Genomic DNA, 15,436 nt, shown 5'->3' on the forward strand with positions numbered 1-15,436 from the left:
TTAACTCTGTCTTCCTTTAGAGTTGTACACCCATCACCAAATGTTTGGTAGTTTCTCTTTTCTTTATTACAAACCCTACAGTCTTTGTTTCATTGCCCCGTTTTCCAGCCACCAACTCTCTGCAGGGTCGGGAGCTGATTCAAGCGGAAACGCAAAAACATGTTTATTTTTCTTGAGCAAGGAAAGATATGCACATTTTTCGATGTATAGTCCCTTTTATAGTTCAGCTTTGCATATTCCTTGTAAAGATTGTAGGCAGTCAATTACTCATAGCGTTTAGCCGAATCTTGCTGGAATAATTTATTTTTCCTACTGGCTGAGTTAATAACCATTTCTTCTCTCAAGGAGCCTATAAGGACCAAGAGAATAGTAATTTCCTCCTTGAATTTTGAGATATTCTTACCTGAGGCACGTGTTTGGTCTGCACCCCACCCTTCATACAGGAATTGGTCAGGTGGATTATGAAGTTTAGCATAATCAGACAATTTCCTCCATTGGGCTCTTGTGGCCAGTCCAACCAGCCCAAACTCATGCCTCACTACAGAATTAGGAACAGAGTTAGCCAAGCCTAACATTTTTTTTCATAACATACCCTGTATGCTGTTAAATGTTTGACACAGATCTATTAGAATTATGTTTAATCCATATAGGATGGGAGGTTCTTCTTGCATTAGGTAGAACTGGATAAGGGGTTTCATGGAAAATAGACAATGCTGGGCAAATATGCCTTTCATTTTCGCTAGGAGCGATCCACATTTTTCATGTACTGGTTGTATCCCAGATTGCTTGTATGTGGAGTTGGTGACTGCATACCCCAGATAGGCAAGGGAGTTAACTCTCACAAGAAAGTCGTTCGTCACCCACCCACCAGGCAAGGGTTTTTGGATTGCGTTTTGTGGAGACTAGTACTCTTGATTTAGGTCCATTGACTTTTAGATTGTTCTCGACTGCAGAGGTGTGGAATAGTGCCAGTTTTATTTGTAGTGCAATAGTGGTAAGATCAAAGAGAACAATGTCATCAGCAAACACTATCCAATCCATACCGCATTGCCCAACCTCACTGAGTTGGTGATGCCCTTCTCCCAGGTTTTAGCCATATCTTCTGTATAAAGATTATACAGGGTAGGGACCGCCACACAGCCCTGCCTCAGGCCAACATATGTGGGTCCCTGGCCTGACATTGAGCCCTCCCTATCAAGTTTTACTCTGACTGTTATGTCAGTATGCAACAAGACAAGAAGCCGAATCAGATTAGATGAAACACCTGCTGCCCGAAGCTTCCCCCAGAACGTTCCTCTACTGACTGTGTTGAACGCGTTTGTCATATCGATAGAGGTCATGTATACGGTTCCCAAAGCATTCTTTTTAACGGCAGCCCGCATATGTGCCTTGGCAAAGGCGTTTAAGGATGTAACCATTCCAGCACGAAACCCTACCTGGGATGGTCATAACAACTTTAGATTGTTTATCTGGACTTTTAGTTCTTTTAATAGTAGTGAGTCCAGCAGGGCAATTGGTCTGAAGTTCAATGGTTTCATTTCATCTCCTTTCTTATGGATTGGTATTATGTAAGATTGCTTCCATGTGGCTGGGACCTTAAAAGTATGACCGATATGTTTGAAGAGATCCCCAAGTGGATGATCCCAGAGCTCAATGTTTTTTTATGAGTATAGGTGGAATATTGTCAGGGCCTGGGGCTCGCAAGGCTTTTTCTTTTTTAATTGCCCAGCAGGCATCATCATAGTCCCAGTGACATATCTTTCCTGTCGGAGTCCCTAAATCCTGAGATATAAATTTATCTTCCTTTTCAGGGAAGGGGGAGAGTATTTTTCCACCAAGTTTTCTTCCCACCCCTGAGCCTCAATATGACACTCCCCCACTACACGATGTTTCTTGTTGATGGCATCTCCGATCCTTGATCAGAAGTTAGAAGCATCATTTCCGATCAAGTTCCAAACCAGCACCTGATTTCTATTGATATGCGTCTCCCACCTGATCAATTTAAAGGACCTTTTGTGTTCAAGTACGATTTTCCTCTTTGCCTCTAAAAAAGACGATTGTGTGGGTGACTCTTTATAGCAGACTTTAATAGAATGGGCCTCATTCCGAGTATGGCGATAAGGGATAGCGGCCACCGGTAACGAGACCGGTGGCGGTGATCCCTTACCGCCATACTCCGAGTTCCCTTTGCGCCCTCGCCCTTAACGCCTGCTTTGAGCAGGTGTTAAAGTCGAGGGCGCAAAGGGGCCTCCAAGCCAATAACGGTGACCGTAATGAACGGTCACCGTTATTTGCATCTTCCCCATTCCCATTGAGCCCTATGGGGGCTCATTTGGGAATGGGGAAGAGCCTTGGTGAATGGGGAATTACCGCCCCGCCAACCTTGGAATGGGGCGGTAATTCCGCCATCCACCAAGGCGCTGCCGGTCCGGGTACGGCGTCAACCAAGGTGTTAATAGCGCCATTGGTTAGCGCCGTACTCGGAATGAGACCCAATGTCTCTTGAAGGCCTTTGCCTTCTGAATCCTGCTATCATAGCTGTTTAAATGTATAGAAGTCTGCGCTATTTGGCCCTTTGAGAGGAGTGTGTTGAGACAGGTTTTCAACTTAATGTTGTCATTTTGTACGGTTAATATTTTACCTTCTCCTTTCATAGCTTTCAATTCCCTTTCCCACATTACCATAAATGTTCTACATGCTTTGGTATCCCACCTTATTGTGAGACCCCCCCCTTGCCAGTTTAATAAATTATGTGATATGTTATTTATAACGCGCTTAACACCCAGAGGTTTCTAAGCGCGGACCCGGCGATCGAACCTGTGTTGCTCTGTGTCATCTTGCTTCCAAGGCGAGCACGTTGACACTGAGCTATCTTCCCGAGACAATGCTAAAGAACGTACCAATTCATGGAAAAACAAAGGGAGGCGTAACACAAGGTGAATAGGAAAGTGATCACTCCCAAGGCAGCCACTCTTGGTCAACGGGTCAGCTATTTGAGTCAAACTTGGGGAAAGAAACAAGATCTATCCATGATTTGTTGCTACTCCTCTTCCAGGGGTACTACCCCTTAATTTGATCATCACCGGGAGTTAGGGGGTTGGAGTCCCAATTCCCCAAGACATTGTTCCAGAGCTTGCCCAGAAGTTCCGTCCTAGATGTCAAAAAGGCTTTCAGACCCTTTGTCGTGTTTATGCATACAGCATTGAAATCGCCGGAGGATAGCTCAGGGAAAACGTGCTCGCCTTGGATGCAAGATGACACGGAGCAACACAGGTTCGATCCTCGGTCCGTGCTCAGAAACTTCTGGGTATTAAGTGCCTTATAAATAACCTATCCTATCATATCATATCATGCCACTATATGTTGCCATGACACCCTAACTGAACTATCAATAAGCAGTCCAAGAGTTCAGACATGGCCTAGTTGAGGGAATGTCTTGTTGGCCATAAACATTAATGACAAGCAGATTAATCTGGTTCGATGGATTATATAGGTTTAGTGCCATTAGATCGTTCAAATTAATTTCGATTTTCTGATGTATGCAGTCCTGACTTAATTCTACCGCTATGGCCAGGCCTCCTTTGGGGCGACCCTTGTTGCCCCTGGTGGCTGGTTTACAATAGGTCCGATAGCCTATCATTTCAAAACTGTCCATAGATGTAGAAAAGGTTTGTTGTAATGGGCAGGTTTGGGTCTGTCAGTCTATGGTATCCACAGACGTTACAGGTCTTTATGGGGACAGAAGTTTGCTTAAAGATGCTGCCGTTATGACTTTACCTTCTTAAAGCCTTCTGTCGCCCCATCCAGGCAGGCCCAATCATCCCGTGTTCAGCATTGCATTATTCCAGGGTGTGGTTAGTTCTGTTGAAAAGCTCACTGTATTTACTGTGTGTTCCTTCGACTTTTATTTTCAGGGCCTGAAGAGCCAGATGCAGGTGAAGCTGAACATCGTCAGCTGTCCTCCCGTGACCACGGTCCTCATCAAGCGGCCTGACCTCAAGTACCAGCTCGGCTTCAGTGTACAAAATGGAATCGTAAGTAGCGATTTGTATGGCCGACATTTTGAATTGACGTTATTTTCTTTTTGATTGACAGACCGCAGCATTTTTATTGCCACTGTATTTAGACTGCGACATTCCGTTCATGTTGGCTTCGGACGTGCAAGTGTTATTTTTTCTCAGGACATTCAGCTTTCCTTTTATATTTCGCCCAAATCTTGCGGAATCAAAACTCTGAAATACTGCAGTGCGCCTTTGAAAAGTTGCTGATCGATTACGAGAAAATGTGCCGCGTTGATGTTGTCTTTATCGCCTGCCTCTCCCCGTTTAGTTATATGAAAAAAAGAAGCCCTTCTTAATATTTGCAATTACACTGAACCACTTTAATGAACATTTGAATATTGGGGGAGGATCCAAAATGAAGAGGTCCAGATACGGGTGTTACTGGACTAGACGCTGTATTCATGGTAGGGTGTGATTTTTCTGTGGCGACTTGAGAGCAAAATACGATTGAAACAAAACAGTTGCTGGGGCGTTGATGCCATGTTTCACATTCCCCTTTAACGTTTAGATTTCAAACCACAAGGTGGCGGGATTGCATCAGAAACGAAACCTGCATCTAAATGGACAAATGTAGTCGGGCTGCAGGCAATTCTATTTACGAAACAGCATCTGTGAACGTTTTCCATTTGGGCAATTGATTCTAATTAGGAAGATATTCTGGGATATGCAAAACGCCACGGAAAAACAATGCATTTAATAACACTGCACGTTGTGTACATTTTGCTAGAGGGGAAGGGTCCATGGTTTAGTGAAAGGCAAGAGAGCCTGGACCATCTAGAATATGACCCGGCCCATGTCGATAAAGTATTATCTCTGCAACGCTCTCCCTCGCCACAGTACTTACTCTATGTCAGAAGGCAGAGCCGGTCAAGTGGCACAGCGAGTAGAGCGCCCGCTTTGACACCCGTGGAGAGCCTGTTAACGCAGGTTCGAATCCCGGCGGGGCCAAACTCAGCCTTTCATCCTTCCGAGGTCGATAAATGAGCACCACACACCGTGGGTAATAATAAGCAGCGCTCAGATACCTGAGGGTTTGTAGCGCTATATAAAAGCCTAATTATTATTATTATTATTATCTTTATAGGGTAAGTACTGTGACGAGGAAGAGTAGGATCAGGGGTAATGAAGATTACCGGCAAGTAATCAGAGCCCTAGTAGCCGGCTCAGTACCGTGTGTGAAATGGTCGCGGTTCTGAGTGATTCCCCAGTGAGCAAACAGTGCTTTTGTTTGTCTATAACGCACAGTGACAGATACAGGCAGCACGAGGGTCCTGCTCTCACCCAATGCCAGCAAGGGGAGAGGGCATACACCTTCCTTTTTCTTCAGCGGATGCCATGGGGATTCATTCAGAGGTGGTAATGTGAAGGATATACTTCATATCATAGCCTTTTCAAGATAGATGCCTAATTGTGAACACCAAAAGGCTCCAAACACCCATCCCAACACATTTGAGGACTGATGCAAGTATATAAACAAACTCCACTCTTGGAATATTTGGGTAAAGTGTTCGATAGTGCCTCTAAAAAAATATGGAGTCTCCCTCGATGTTTTCTTCCGGCGATTACATCTCTCGAGGCTTGACAGAACAGTGTTTGCACTACTTTACATGTTTACTTTAAAATGTGTGCGTGTCTTTTAAAGGTGATTGTTATGTCAGACAATGGTGTGAACTTTACTCGTGATCTTCAGCCATGACATGTAGTCTATTGGGGCATTTCAGACTAGGCGAGTAAAAGCATAATGGCTGTGTCATTGTGTATTTTAGTTACCAATAGCGCTTTAAATAGTTTGTGTTACTCTGTTCTTTGTATACTGCGGGAAAAAAACGGGAACACAACATTACAAAGGAGGTCCTTACACTGTTATACCTTCAAGCAGAAATGCTACTTTGCCTTCTCGACACACTGCAGTAGCTTTTGTGATGTGGCCTCCTATTGCACTTGTGTGTGTGTGTTGCCACAGAATTGCACTGGCTTCTCACATTTAGTTTGTTGTGCATAAATACACCTAGACCTTCTGAGAGTTCCTACAAACCACCCACTCAGCAACACCGTGTAACGTATGATGTGCATAATGTCATGTTCTGTGTGAATGACCTGGCCATCTTCATTGGTAAATGGCAAACCTCTTGCAGTGGCCTGTGTTCTAGTCTCTCCTGGCCTTTCTGCAGCCCTGCTCTGGCTTCTGCTCCTTCATTGTACATCTCCTCTCTGTGGCCAGTAATGGATATGAAATCTGAGCCTCAAGGTGCTCCTTCCCACAGTGGGGATGTGGGCCACGTGACTCTTGCCCTGGCCTATGGGCACTTACCTATTTGTGGACCCTTACCTTGACACAAGCAGATCCTTAGCAGTTTAGTTGTCTGCTTGCCACATGGCACAGTGGCGAAGAGCACTAGCGACTGGTCTACGGTGACCAAAGACGAACATCTGCCATCTTTTCCAGGCTGCCACCGAGCACGGTGGGCTTGGCCATTAACGGTTTGCTAGCCCGAGGCGCGCGCGGTTGGTGAATCGGGGGCCTTGGCGAGCTCTTGGGGCTGTTACCGTCCAAGCCCATCTGCGAACATGAGAATGAATACTATTAGCACCCACAATGTCATTCTGAAACCTTTATTTCATTGGCTGCGCTTGCGGTCGTGTAGTGGTCTGACCAAATACAAAGCAGCTTCGAGGGCTGTGTCAGGGCGCGGCCGCTCTTCCCCATTTAGGTACATTAGCGACTACATGAAAATATTGAAACTTGACGATTTGTGGTCAAACACTAATATAATTACTGTTGGTTGAAAACAACTCTTAGCTGATGCAAATATGATGTGGACCTTTGGTAAAAAGATTTCCAAATGCCTGGGTCACTCTACAGGTCTGGCTTATTTGGTCGTCAGGGAAGATCAGATAATGGAGAGACAGTGCCTTAAGTGGCACGGGAAATTGAGCCAGGGCTCACAAGGAGGCGTGGCCTAAGGGGGCGACGCCTGCCAGTTTGTGAGACTATGCCCCCTGATGATCCCTGGCATAATGGGCTACAGGCACCCTGCCAGTCATCCCTTTGAAGAAATCAGCACCCTGTACCCTAGGGTGCTGATCTATCTCTGCATCTATTACATAAAGGGAGGCCTGGCGGGGAACAGCCCCACATGTTTCCGAGTCGGAGCTTCAGGTTTTAGGGAAAATAACCCTTGGCTTCTGGTGGCCTCACCTTCTCTTCTACAATGGTGGTGGGGAATCACTTGATTAAAGGGATGCCTCGCAGGTGCTCGTACCACCATTATAGAGAAAAGGCTTTTTTTCCTGAAGGCTGAAGCTGTTGCACATGAGCCAGAGCTTCAGGCGTTAGAAAGAAATCCTTGTCCTCTAGCAGCCGGTTCGGCTAAGGGACATTAGGGGGCTCAGGCAGGGCCCCGCCTCAGAATCATATTTATAAGCATGCCGGGGCTCCATCCCGGCTAGCCCCGGCTCACTTAAAGCCCTGTGGAGAGATATTGGACCCTCATAAACAAGCCTTATTTAAGGACTCTTTACCTCAACTTCAGAGTCAATATTCGACCAATAACCGTAACTTCGAACGATGGACCTTTTTGTTTTTAAGTCGTTGAAACCCTGCTGCACTTTCGTTTTAGATTCCCGATGTATAGTTGCCTATGCAGTGGAAATTTGAAGCCCGGCCCGGTCAGCTGTGGGGTTCAGCCCTTGAGAGCTTCAGATTTGTGTAAAAATTCAAATTTAAAAGACTGTTTTTATCCTTCAAAACAACGGTTGCAATGATTGTTGCAGGAAAAATAGAGTTTTAAAAGTAATGTGATTTATGCTCTTAGTATTATTTGCTTTGCACGTACCCTAGACTCTTCCTACCATGCTCCTTGGGACCCACCTACACAGATGGGTTTTGATTAGACATGGATATAATTATACACAATTGATGAGTACATTATAGCACTGTAAGCATAACGACCTCATTCGCTTTCCTTCCGGGGAGTATACATAATGAATTAATCTGTACACCTTTGATTTTTAGCAGTCAAAAGTCTGATTTACATTTGACAAACTTTTGTCAATTTTCCCCATAGCGCTTAAATGTATTAGATGAAATCATTTTAAATGAATTTGCTTCAGCTGGTTTGACATAAATATATCAAATAAATATATATACATATTTGGGCGTTTTGAAACAGTATTGTCTCATTGTATACGCGCCTAACAAGCAAACAATAAATAAATAAATAAAAGCAAGCCCCCCTCTGTAATTCTGTGGCCATTCCATGGCTGCATTGCAGCCATGGGTGCAGCCCACCAGAGTGACCCCCGTCTCACAGTGTCGCAGTCTTCTGCCTGCACTAATTCTATGTCATACCCGCCGGGTGAAAGCCTCACCCAGAAAAGGCCACTTTTTGGACCGATTTTATGTGGCCTTCAACAGGTGGGATTATAATGATTTTAGGGGGTTCACCCCCAAACCTCTCTAGATGAGGCCTCCAACCCATACAGGGAGACACACACACACACACGCGCGCGCGTGCGCGTACCTGGCCCCACGCCCGCAACTTCCCTCTTCTACGCTGCGCCTGTCAGCCCCTGTGCGCACTGGTGTAGGGCGTGGAACAGGGCTTGCGGGCTGCGCTATTCAGTCTGTTTTGCCCACAGTCAATAGATAGCGGGCAAAAGACCTAAGATCTCAGCATTAGACTTCCACTTGCTGTTGCTTGTTTCCACTGCTTTCAGGATGACTGCCCAGGTAGGTAGGGAGGTAGGTTATGTCGCATGGAGAATTTGTCAAATTCAAATGCATCAAATTTCTTTAAACGAATTTGGTCACAAATATATGTGGGGGTGTGTGTAAGGGTGATCATTAAGGTGGGGGAGAGTGGGTGTCATAGGGTCTCCCCCTGCATGTGTGTGCAGACAAATGGACTAAAAGAAAGAAAAGAATCGATGATTCGAGTTCGATGATTTCTCCTCGATGAAATCCATAGAACTGCAGAGCCACCTAATTGAAGGTACCTATTTATGATTGGTTAAAGATGCTCATTTTTCATAGAGTCCCAATCCATCATCCACGCAGCCGGATTCTCAGGACTTCCACCGATTTCAGAAGCCTCTTGGCCCCTCCACTCTTGCCGAAGTGGCGTCTCAGCCGCTGAGCCCTTACTCGCCCGTCAAGGAGCTCTTTACTGGAGAGCGCTGAGCATAGATTTTCTTTTAAGAACTGAAAGGCGTCGTTTAAGAAATAATGACCTGAGATATTCTTAACTTTGCAAGACTATTATTCCAAGGCCCCGCTGATGGATCGCAGCGACGTCGCTTCTCCGCTTCTGAGGCGATGATTACAGTATTCTCATGCTTCTCGCCGGAGCTGCCTGTGCAGTTAGGATCTTAATGACTAGAAGTGAAAGACCATATAGTACATTTACAGTGGGCGGATCCGCTTTCCGAGACATCGCTCTAATAGCGAAACACATATGGCAAGTCACCTGACCTCCTTTTAAACGATGTCCTGCAGAAGCTGCTTTCTTGACATTTTTCTGCTTCAATGATGAGGATCTTGTATTTTGGGGTACATGTGGGTATACCTAGGTTATAAGCACAGATATTAATTATTCACTGTTTGAGCCTGAACACATGCTTTAGAATAATTTAGGCGCACTGTCTGATTATCTGCCTTGACAGCTGATCATTTGTGTAATCTTGAGCTGATTTTTGGGGTATGACGTACATTCATCACCCGTTTTATTTCGTGGTATTTTTTTGCGTAAAAGAACGAATTGAAAAATACGGGGGCGGGGGTGGGTAAGGGCATATAAAGGGTAGAGTGGGGTGGAGGGACAGGAAATAAATAATAGGGCAGAGGGGCTTGGATAGAGGACCCCCAAAGAGGAACAAAATAAATAAATCGCAGACTTTTTTCTGGCAAAAATTTTTCGGCAAGAAACGCTGCGAAAAATCACCCGCGGAAGAATGAACATAGAAATGATTTTTAGGTCTTTGGCCCCTTATTCATTAGACTACCCCTTTTTAATGGGAAACACAACTACACACAAGAGGGGCTTATTGGGCATTTTGCAAGCTGCACATATGTGTTTTCAGTTCTGACTTCAATCGCTGTTTTGTTGAACTTAAAATCCCTCTGAATGACAAAGACCCTTACGTCATAGGCTGTGTTGTGTCATGTTGTGTTCGTGGTGTTCCAGGTGTTCAGGTGCATGTGAAAGTGGGGGTAGGAGGGGACTGGTTCAAGGAGGAGAGCAAAAAAAGACAAAGGGTTGTGCTTAACTGTTAGCAGGGCTCAAGTCGAGGGTACACGCGTGGGGACGGTGTCCACCCACTTTTTTCAGAGGGTGGACTCAGACCCCCCAGCTAAAATGATAAAAAATGAATGTCGTCTGTGAATTTATGCATAGAAACCATCACAGGGATCGAACCACAGTAGTCAGGTTTGTAGGTGGGACACTTCACCACTGCACTATACAATCCGGTGAAAAATAACAAACAACTAATGGTAAAATGTCCCATTTCGGTACTGCAAGTCCCAGGCAAAACATTTGGATTGGTTCTTGGAGTTTAAAACATGCACACCTTTTAACGTTTTCAAAAACACTATTAGAAGAAAGAGTGTGGGTGTGTAAATTCCATTTATCCTGGACACTTTGGGTGGTTATGCAAAGCCAAAGTAATGAAATGTGCACATTTCACCTTGATGTGCTATGATTGGTTACTGATAACGTGCTTAATACCCAGAGGTTTCTAAGCGCAGACGCAGGGATCATACCTGTGTTGCTCTGCGTTGTCTTGCTTCCAAGGCGAGCAAGTTGCCCCTGAGCTATCCTCCCTGATATGCTAATTTCTGGCAATGTCACATCCCATTGCATTTTTTGAGGAGTTCCCCGACTTACATGTTTAGGACTTGACCCCTGACTGTTAGTGCATGTAGAACAAGGAGCAATGTGCATCAGTGCGGGTGTATTTTCTAATGAGAAGCATTTCGTATCCAGCTGGGGTAAAGTCCTAAAAATTAAACTGGGGGTCCTCATCAAGAAACGCAATAGGATGCAATGTCGTCGGGAATTAGCATATCACGGTGAAATATGCACATTTTATCCAATTGGCTTTGCATAACCACCCAAATTACACAGGACGAATGGCACTTGCCTTTCACAAAATCAACACACACACAAAAACAAGAGAGGATATTTTCTTCTAATAGTATTTTTGAAAACGTTAAAAGGTGTGCATGTTTTAACACCAAGAACCAATGCAAGTCCCTGGGACTTTCAGTACCGAAATGGGACATTTAATCTTTAGTTGTTTGTGAGTTTTTATCAGGTTATATAGTGCAGTGGTGGGGTGTCCGGCCTACAAACCTGACGACTGCGGTTTGATCCCTGAGGTTGTCTTTAATTCATAAGTTCAGAGGACATTCAAAGTTTCTTATTTTAGCTGGGGGGGACTGAGTCCACCCTCTGAATAAAGTGGGTGGACTCCGTCCCCCCGCGTGCACCCTCAACTTGAGCCCTGGTATCCAGATGGGAGTCCTTGGCTGTCTGACCTGTCACGATGCTTCGGCCAGCGGGGGAGGCGTGAAAGTTGGTAAGAAAGATGTAGAGTTGTGACTCTTTTCATAGGGGGACATCATTTTGTCAAGCCGATTGTGTTGGTTTGGTTATTGAGCATGTGATGATTGAGGGCGGTTGAGTGCGGCGTTGTTTTATTTTACTTATTTACTGGGTATTTATAAAAGGTGGCTCAAGGCGTTAGTGTGTTTGGGTTTTTTCTGGCAGTTGCTATGTTTATTTTGTTTATGCTATGTTTATTTTGACTTGCCAGGACCTTCCTTACTGACCTTGGCTACACAGAAGTTGTTGAGTGGGTGTTCCGTACCGTTATTCTGGTGTTGGGTGGCGTTGCGAGAGTGTTGTTCACGGGTCCCTGAATGGCATGCTAGTCCAAAACGTTTTGAGTAAATGCCATTTGAGTTTTTCTGCAGACTTGTTTCTTGTTGTCTGTTTGCTTCTTGTGTTCTTGCTGGTGTACTTATTACTCTACCAGGACCCCACTGGAGCACCTCTCAAGCCCATCACACAACCACTCTCCTACCAACTACATCTAGTACCAAGCTCCGTTGGATCTAGGTATTGCCATCACAATACAACTCACCTACAAACCGAGCTGTACTTTCCAGAGTCCTGCACTCATGCATACTAATGAATAGTCGCATTTCAGAAACACATATCCCTACTTCGACAACCATATCCCCTCCCACTCACCCCAATTTTATTTCCTCTCGGATTTTAGTCATTCTATTGTCTCTTTCCCATACCCTCCTCCCTAAACGTCCCCTTCCTTTCCCCAGGCAAAGGTCTGGAGGCACCCTGACAGGGTCACAATATGCCACCTTTCGGACAAGGCCAGGTGTCGTAGGTGCCGTAAGACCACTATGGTGGGGATGGCCACAGTATAAATATGGGATAACATAACTGGTGGGCAATGGCAGGTCATCTGATGGTGATGCTTTAGGGCTGAATGCTGTATTTACTTTATATCTAACTAGGTGGTGAGTTATCCACTACCAAGATATATTTGAAAGCCTGACATTTACCTTTTTCTGAAGTCTAGGTGGTCTTTGCTGTCCAGATTCCTTTCAGATGGAGTGCCACGATTTTGCTATGAGGGTGGAGAAAGCTACACATCGGTATTTGGTCTTCTTATAGCTCTTGTTTTTGATTTTTGTGTCATTACTGATCTGAGGACCCACAGTCCTTGATAAGGTGTGAATTTGGATAGAAGGAGGGCCACTCCCTGACTGTGCAGTGCTCTGTGTGTGATGCAGAGTGCTGTAAAATGTATCATGTTCTTCACTGGTAGCCAGTGGAGGCTTGTCAGGGCTGGAGGGATGTGTTCCCCCAGTCAATCCCAAGTAGAAGTGTTGGCACATTTTTTGGGATATGTTTTAATGTGTTGGTGAGGAGGTCTGGAATGCCTAGGTATCGGCTATTTACGTAGTCTACTTTTGAGAGTATCAGTGACATGGTGGTGAGTGTATTGTGTGGGAAGCTGGCATAAGGCACAATACGCATGCTTGAACAGTGGTAAAACTAGTTTCTTAATATGGTGTTCACTTGTGGTTCTAGTCTGAGCTCACTGTCCATGAAAATTTCAAGGTGTTTTATGACTGCTGAGGTTCACGGTCTCATTCCCATTCCCGGTGCATGTGGTCCTTGGTTGTGGTGGTCGACCATGGTTTCCATTTTGTTTAGGTTTAGTTTCAGGTTGCTATTGGTTATCCAGATGTGTATCTTGCAAAGGCAGCCAGTGATGGGGCTGGTTGAATCAATGTCAGTTGTCATCTTGTAAATTAATTGGGTGTTGTCCACATAGTTGTTGCTTGTGAGATCATGTTTTTTAATCAGTCTCTTTAGTGGGGCCATGCATATATTGAAAAGAAGTGATGAAAAACGTGATCCTCGTAGAAACCCCATTTGATGGTTTGCGCGCGTGTGGTTAATGGCAGTAGACTGGTCATGGAAGGATTGTGGGCCTCATTACAAGTTTGGTGGTATTTCGGGTGGTCAATCCAACAAAATACCAAAAAGCGGATATACCATTACCTCCAATTTGTCTGGCGGAATTACCGCCAGATTACAAGTCACGGTATGGCGGTTTTAGTCCCAATTTATGGACGATTTTTGGAGTAAAGTGCTGGAATAACCTCCACCATTTTGCTGGAGGTTTTTCCTCCACCCCAATACCAAAAACATAGTTGGGTGGTGCGGTAATGTGGCGGTAACTCTCTTACTCAGCATTACCGCAGATTTTAGCCGCACTGCCAAACTTGTAATGAGATCCTTTATCCATTGTAGTGCTGTGAAGGCTGGATTCTTGACGTCTCTTGATTGTGGTTGAGTAATTAATGGTGTTGAAAGCTGCTGATATGTTTGTGTCCAGCAGTATGAGGGCTGGGCATATGTTACTATCTGCAATAATTTTGAGGTCCTGCCAGATGGAGAGAAGTGCTGATTCTGTTCCTCCCGTGTGTCCAAGTCCTACTTGAGATTGCTAGTCTCGAAAAGAACATCCAGAGGATATAATTTAAATTTCTTGCATTAAGGATTTTATTAGACCTAATACATTTCTTGTTGTGTGAGTTTAATCACAGATTTATTTTGCACTCAAACAATTATTTATTTAACATAGTAGAAAAATTGTTAAAAGGCTCATCATAATTCCATAAAATTCATACTCTTGAATCATTCACACATTTGTCCTCAGTCGTACACCATACATTTACCCATTCAGACACAACATCCAAAAATACAGGTTAAAAACACATGAGAAACATCACAATTAATTGACATTCCAATTCTTACACAAAAAATATATTATATTTTGAAAAAAAACAACAACAAACAAAATGATCACAGTGATTCTTGTGGGTGGTCAGTAGTTCGGATAGGCAAGGAATAGAAGATCTTCACAAATAGCCTTATCCACACTTTGAAATTTGAAAAAGGCGCAGGTTATATGCTGAAACATGTGTCATCCAAGAGGGGCTGAAAATACAAAATAAAAAACTTTATCAAATACAACGGAATTTTGGATTTTTTATTCATAGCAAAAGGAAATACACTAGCAATCTATCTTGGCGCAAATAAGTGCAGGCACAGTTGCAACTTCTCCTATAGTTTACAAATGGAGTAGAGGAACTCAGCGTCTCCGTAGTGACCTACACTCATGTGACAAAGAACCAACCACAAAAGACATAAACTCTAAAAAGGAAAGTAATCATAAAGTAACCCCAATTAGGTTGCAAAGGTACAAGCCTATGATAGCTCAAAAATGTCCTCAAGGTCAGAAAACTGTGTTCATTGTATGTGAATGTCTGGTTATGCTGGGTGCGTGTTTATGTGTTTTGTGGGTATATTGGCTGTTATTTAAGGTTGTGGTTTTGTGCACTGACTTGTTGTATCCGTAGGGGTAAGGTCCAGTGCCTGGGGTTGTTTGTTGTATGCAAGTGCTACTTACGATGGGTGCGTGTTTGTGTGTAGTTTAGCTGGCCCATAGGGCATGTATAGTACTTGGGAGGTGTGTTGGAGGGGAGCAGGAGTGGAGTGGTTAGTACATTGGGAAATCTCAAAGTTCTTTTAGGTGGTTGATCTTCCCAATTCTATCTAAATGTGATGCATGCTAATGTTAATGTTAAAGGATATTTGTACTGTGTAATATCACCACCGGAGTGGTCCCCTGGTGCTCTGGCGGATCTGAAAAGGTATAGGGGAGGGGGGTGAGTTAGTGGGAACGAGCGGGATAAGTGCAAGAGAGCAGTGATGTGCTGTTGGCAGCTTCAGTTCGGTTAACACCCTTCGCTGAGCTTGGGGTGCTTTCCG

At 44.4% G+C, this 15,436-nt stretch overlaps 1 protein-coding gene across 6 annotated transcripts in view; it reads left to right on the forward strand.

The window, feature by feature from the left end:
* APBA2 (amyloid beta precursor protein binding family A member 2) overlaps positions 1–15,436 on the forward strand; it is a 1,066,227-nt gene that overhangs the window by 904,858 nt on the left and 145,933 nt on the right. For all 6 annotated transcript variants that reach the window (XM_069624922.1, XM_069624924.1, XM_069624925.1 and 3 more), the window contains one exon: positions 3,915–4,034. In XM_069624922.1, the coding sequence (XP_069481023.1) occupies positions 3,915–4,034 (120 nt within the window). The remainder of the gene's footprint in view (positions 1–3,914; positions 4,035–15,436) is intronic.

Source organism: Ambystoma mexicanum, chromosome 11, assembly GCF_040938575.1.
Source record: "Ambystoma mexicanum isolate Mex_15411 chromosome 11, UKY_AmexF1_1, whole genome shotgun sequence".
NCBI classification, from domain to species: domain Eukaryota; kingdom Metazoa; phylum Chordata; class Amphibia; order Caudata; family Ambystomatidae; genus Ambystoma; species Ambystoma mexicanum.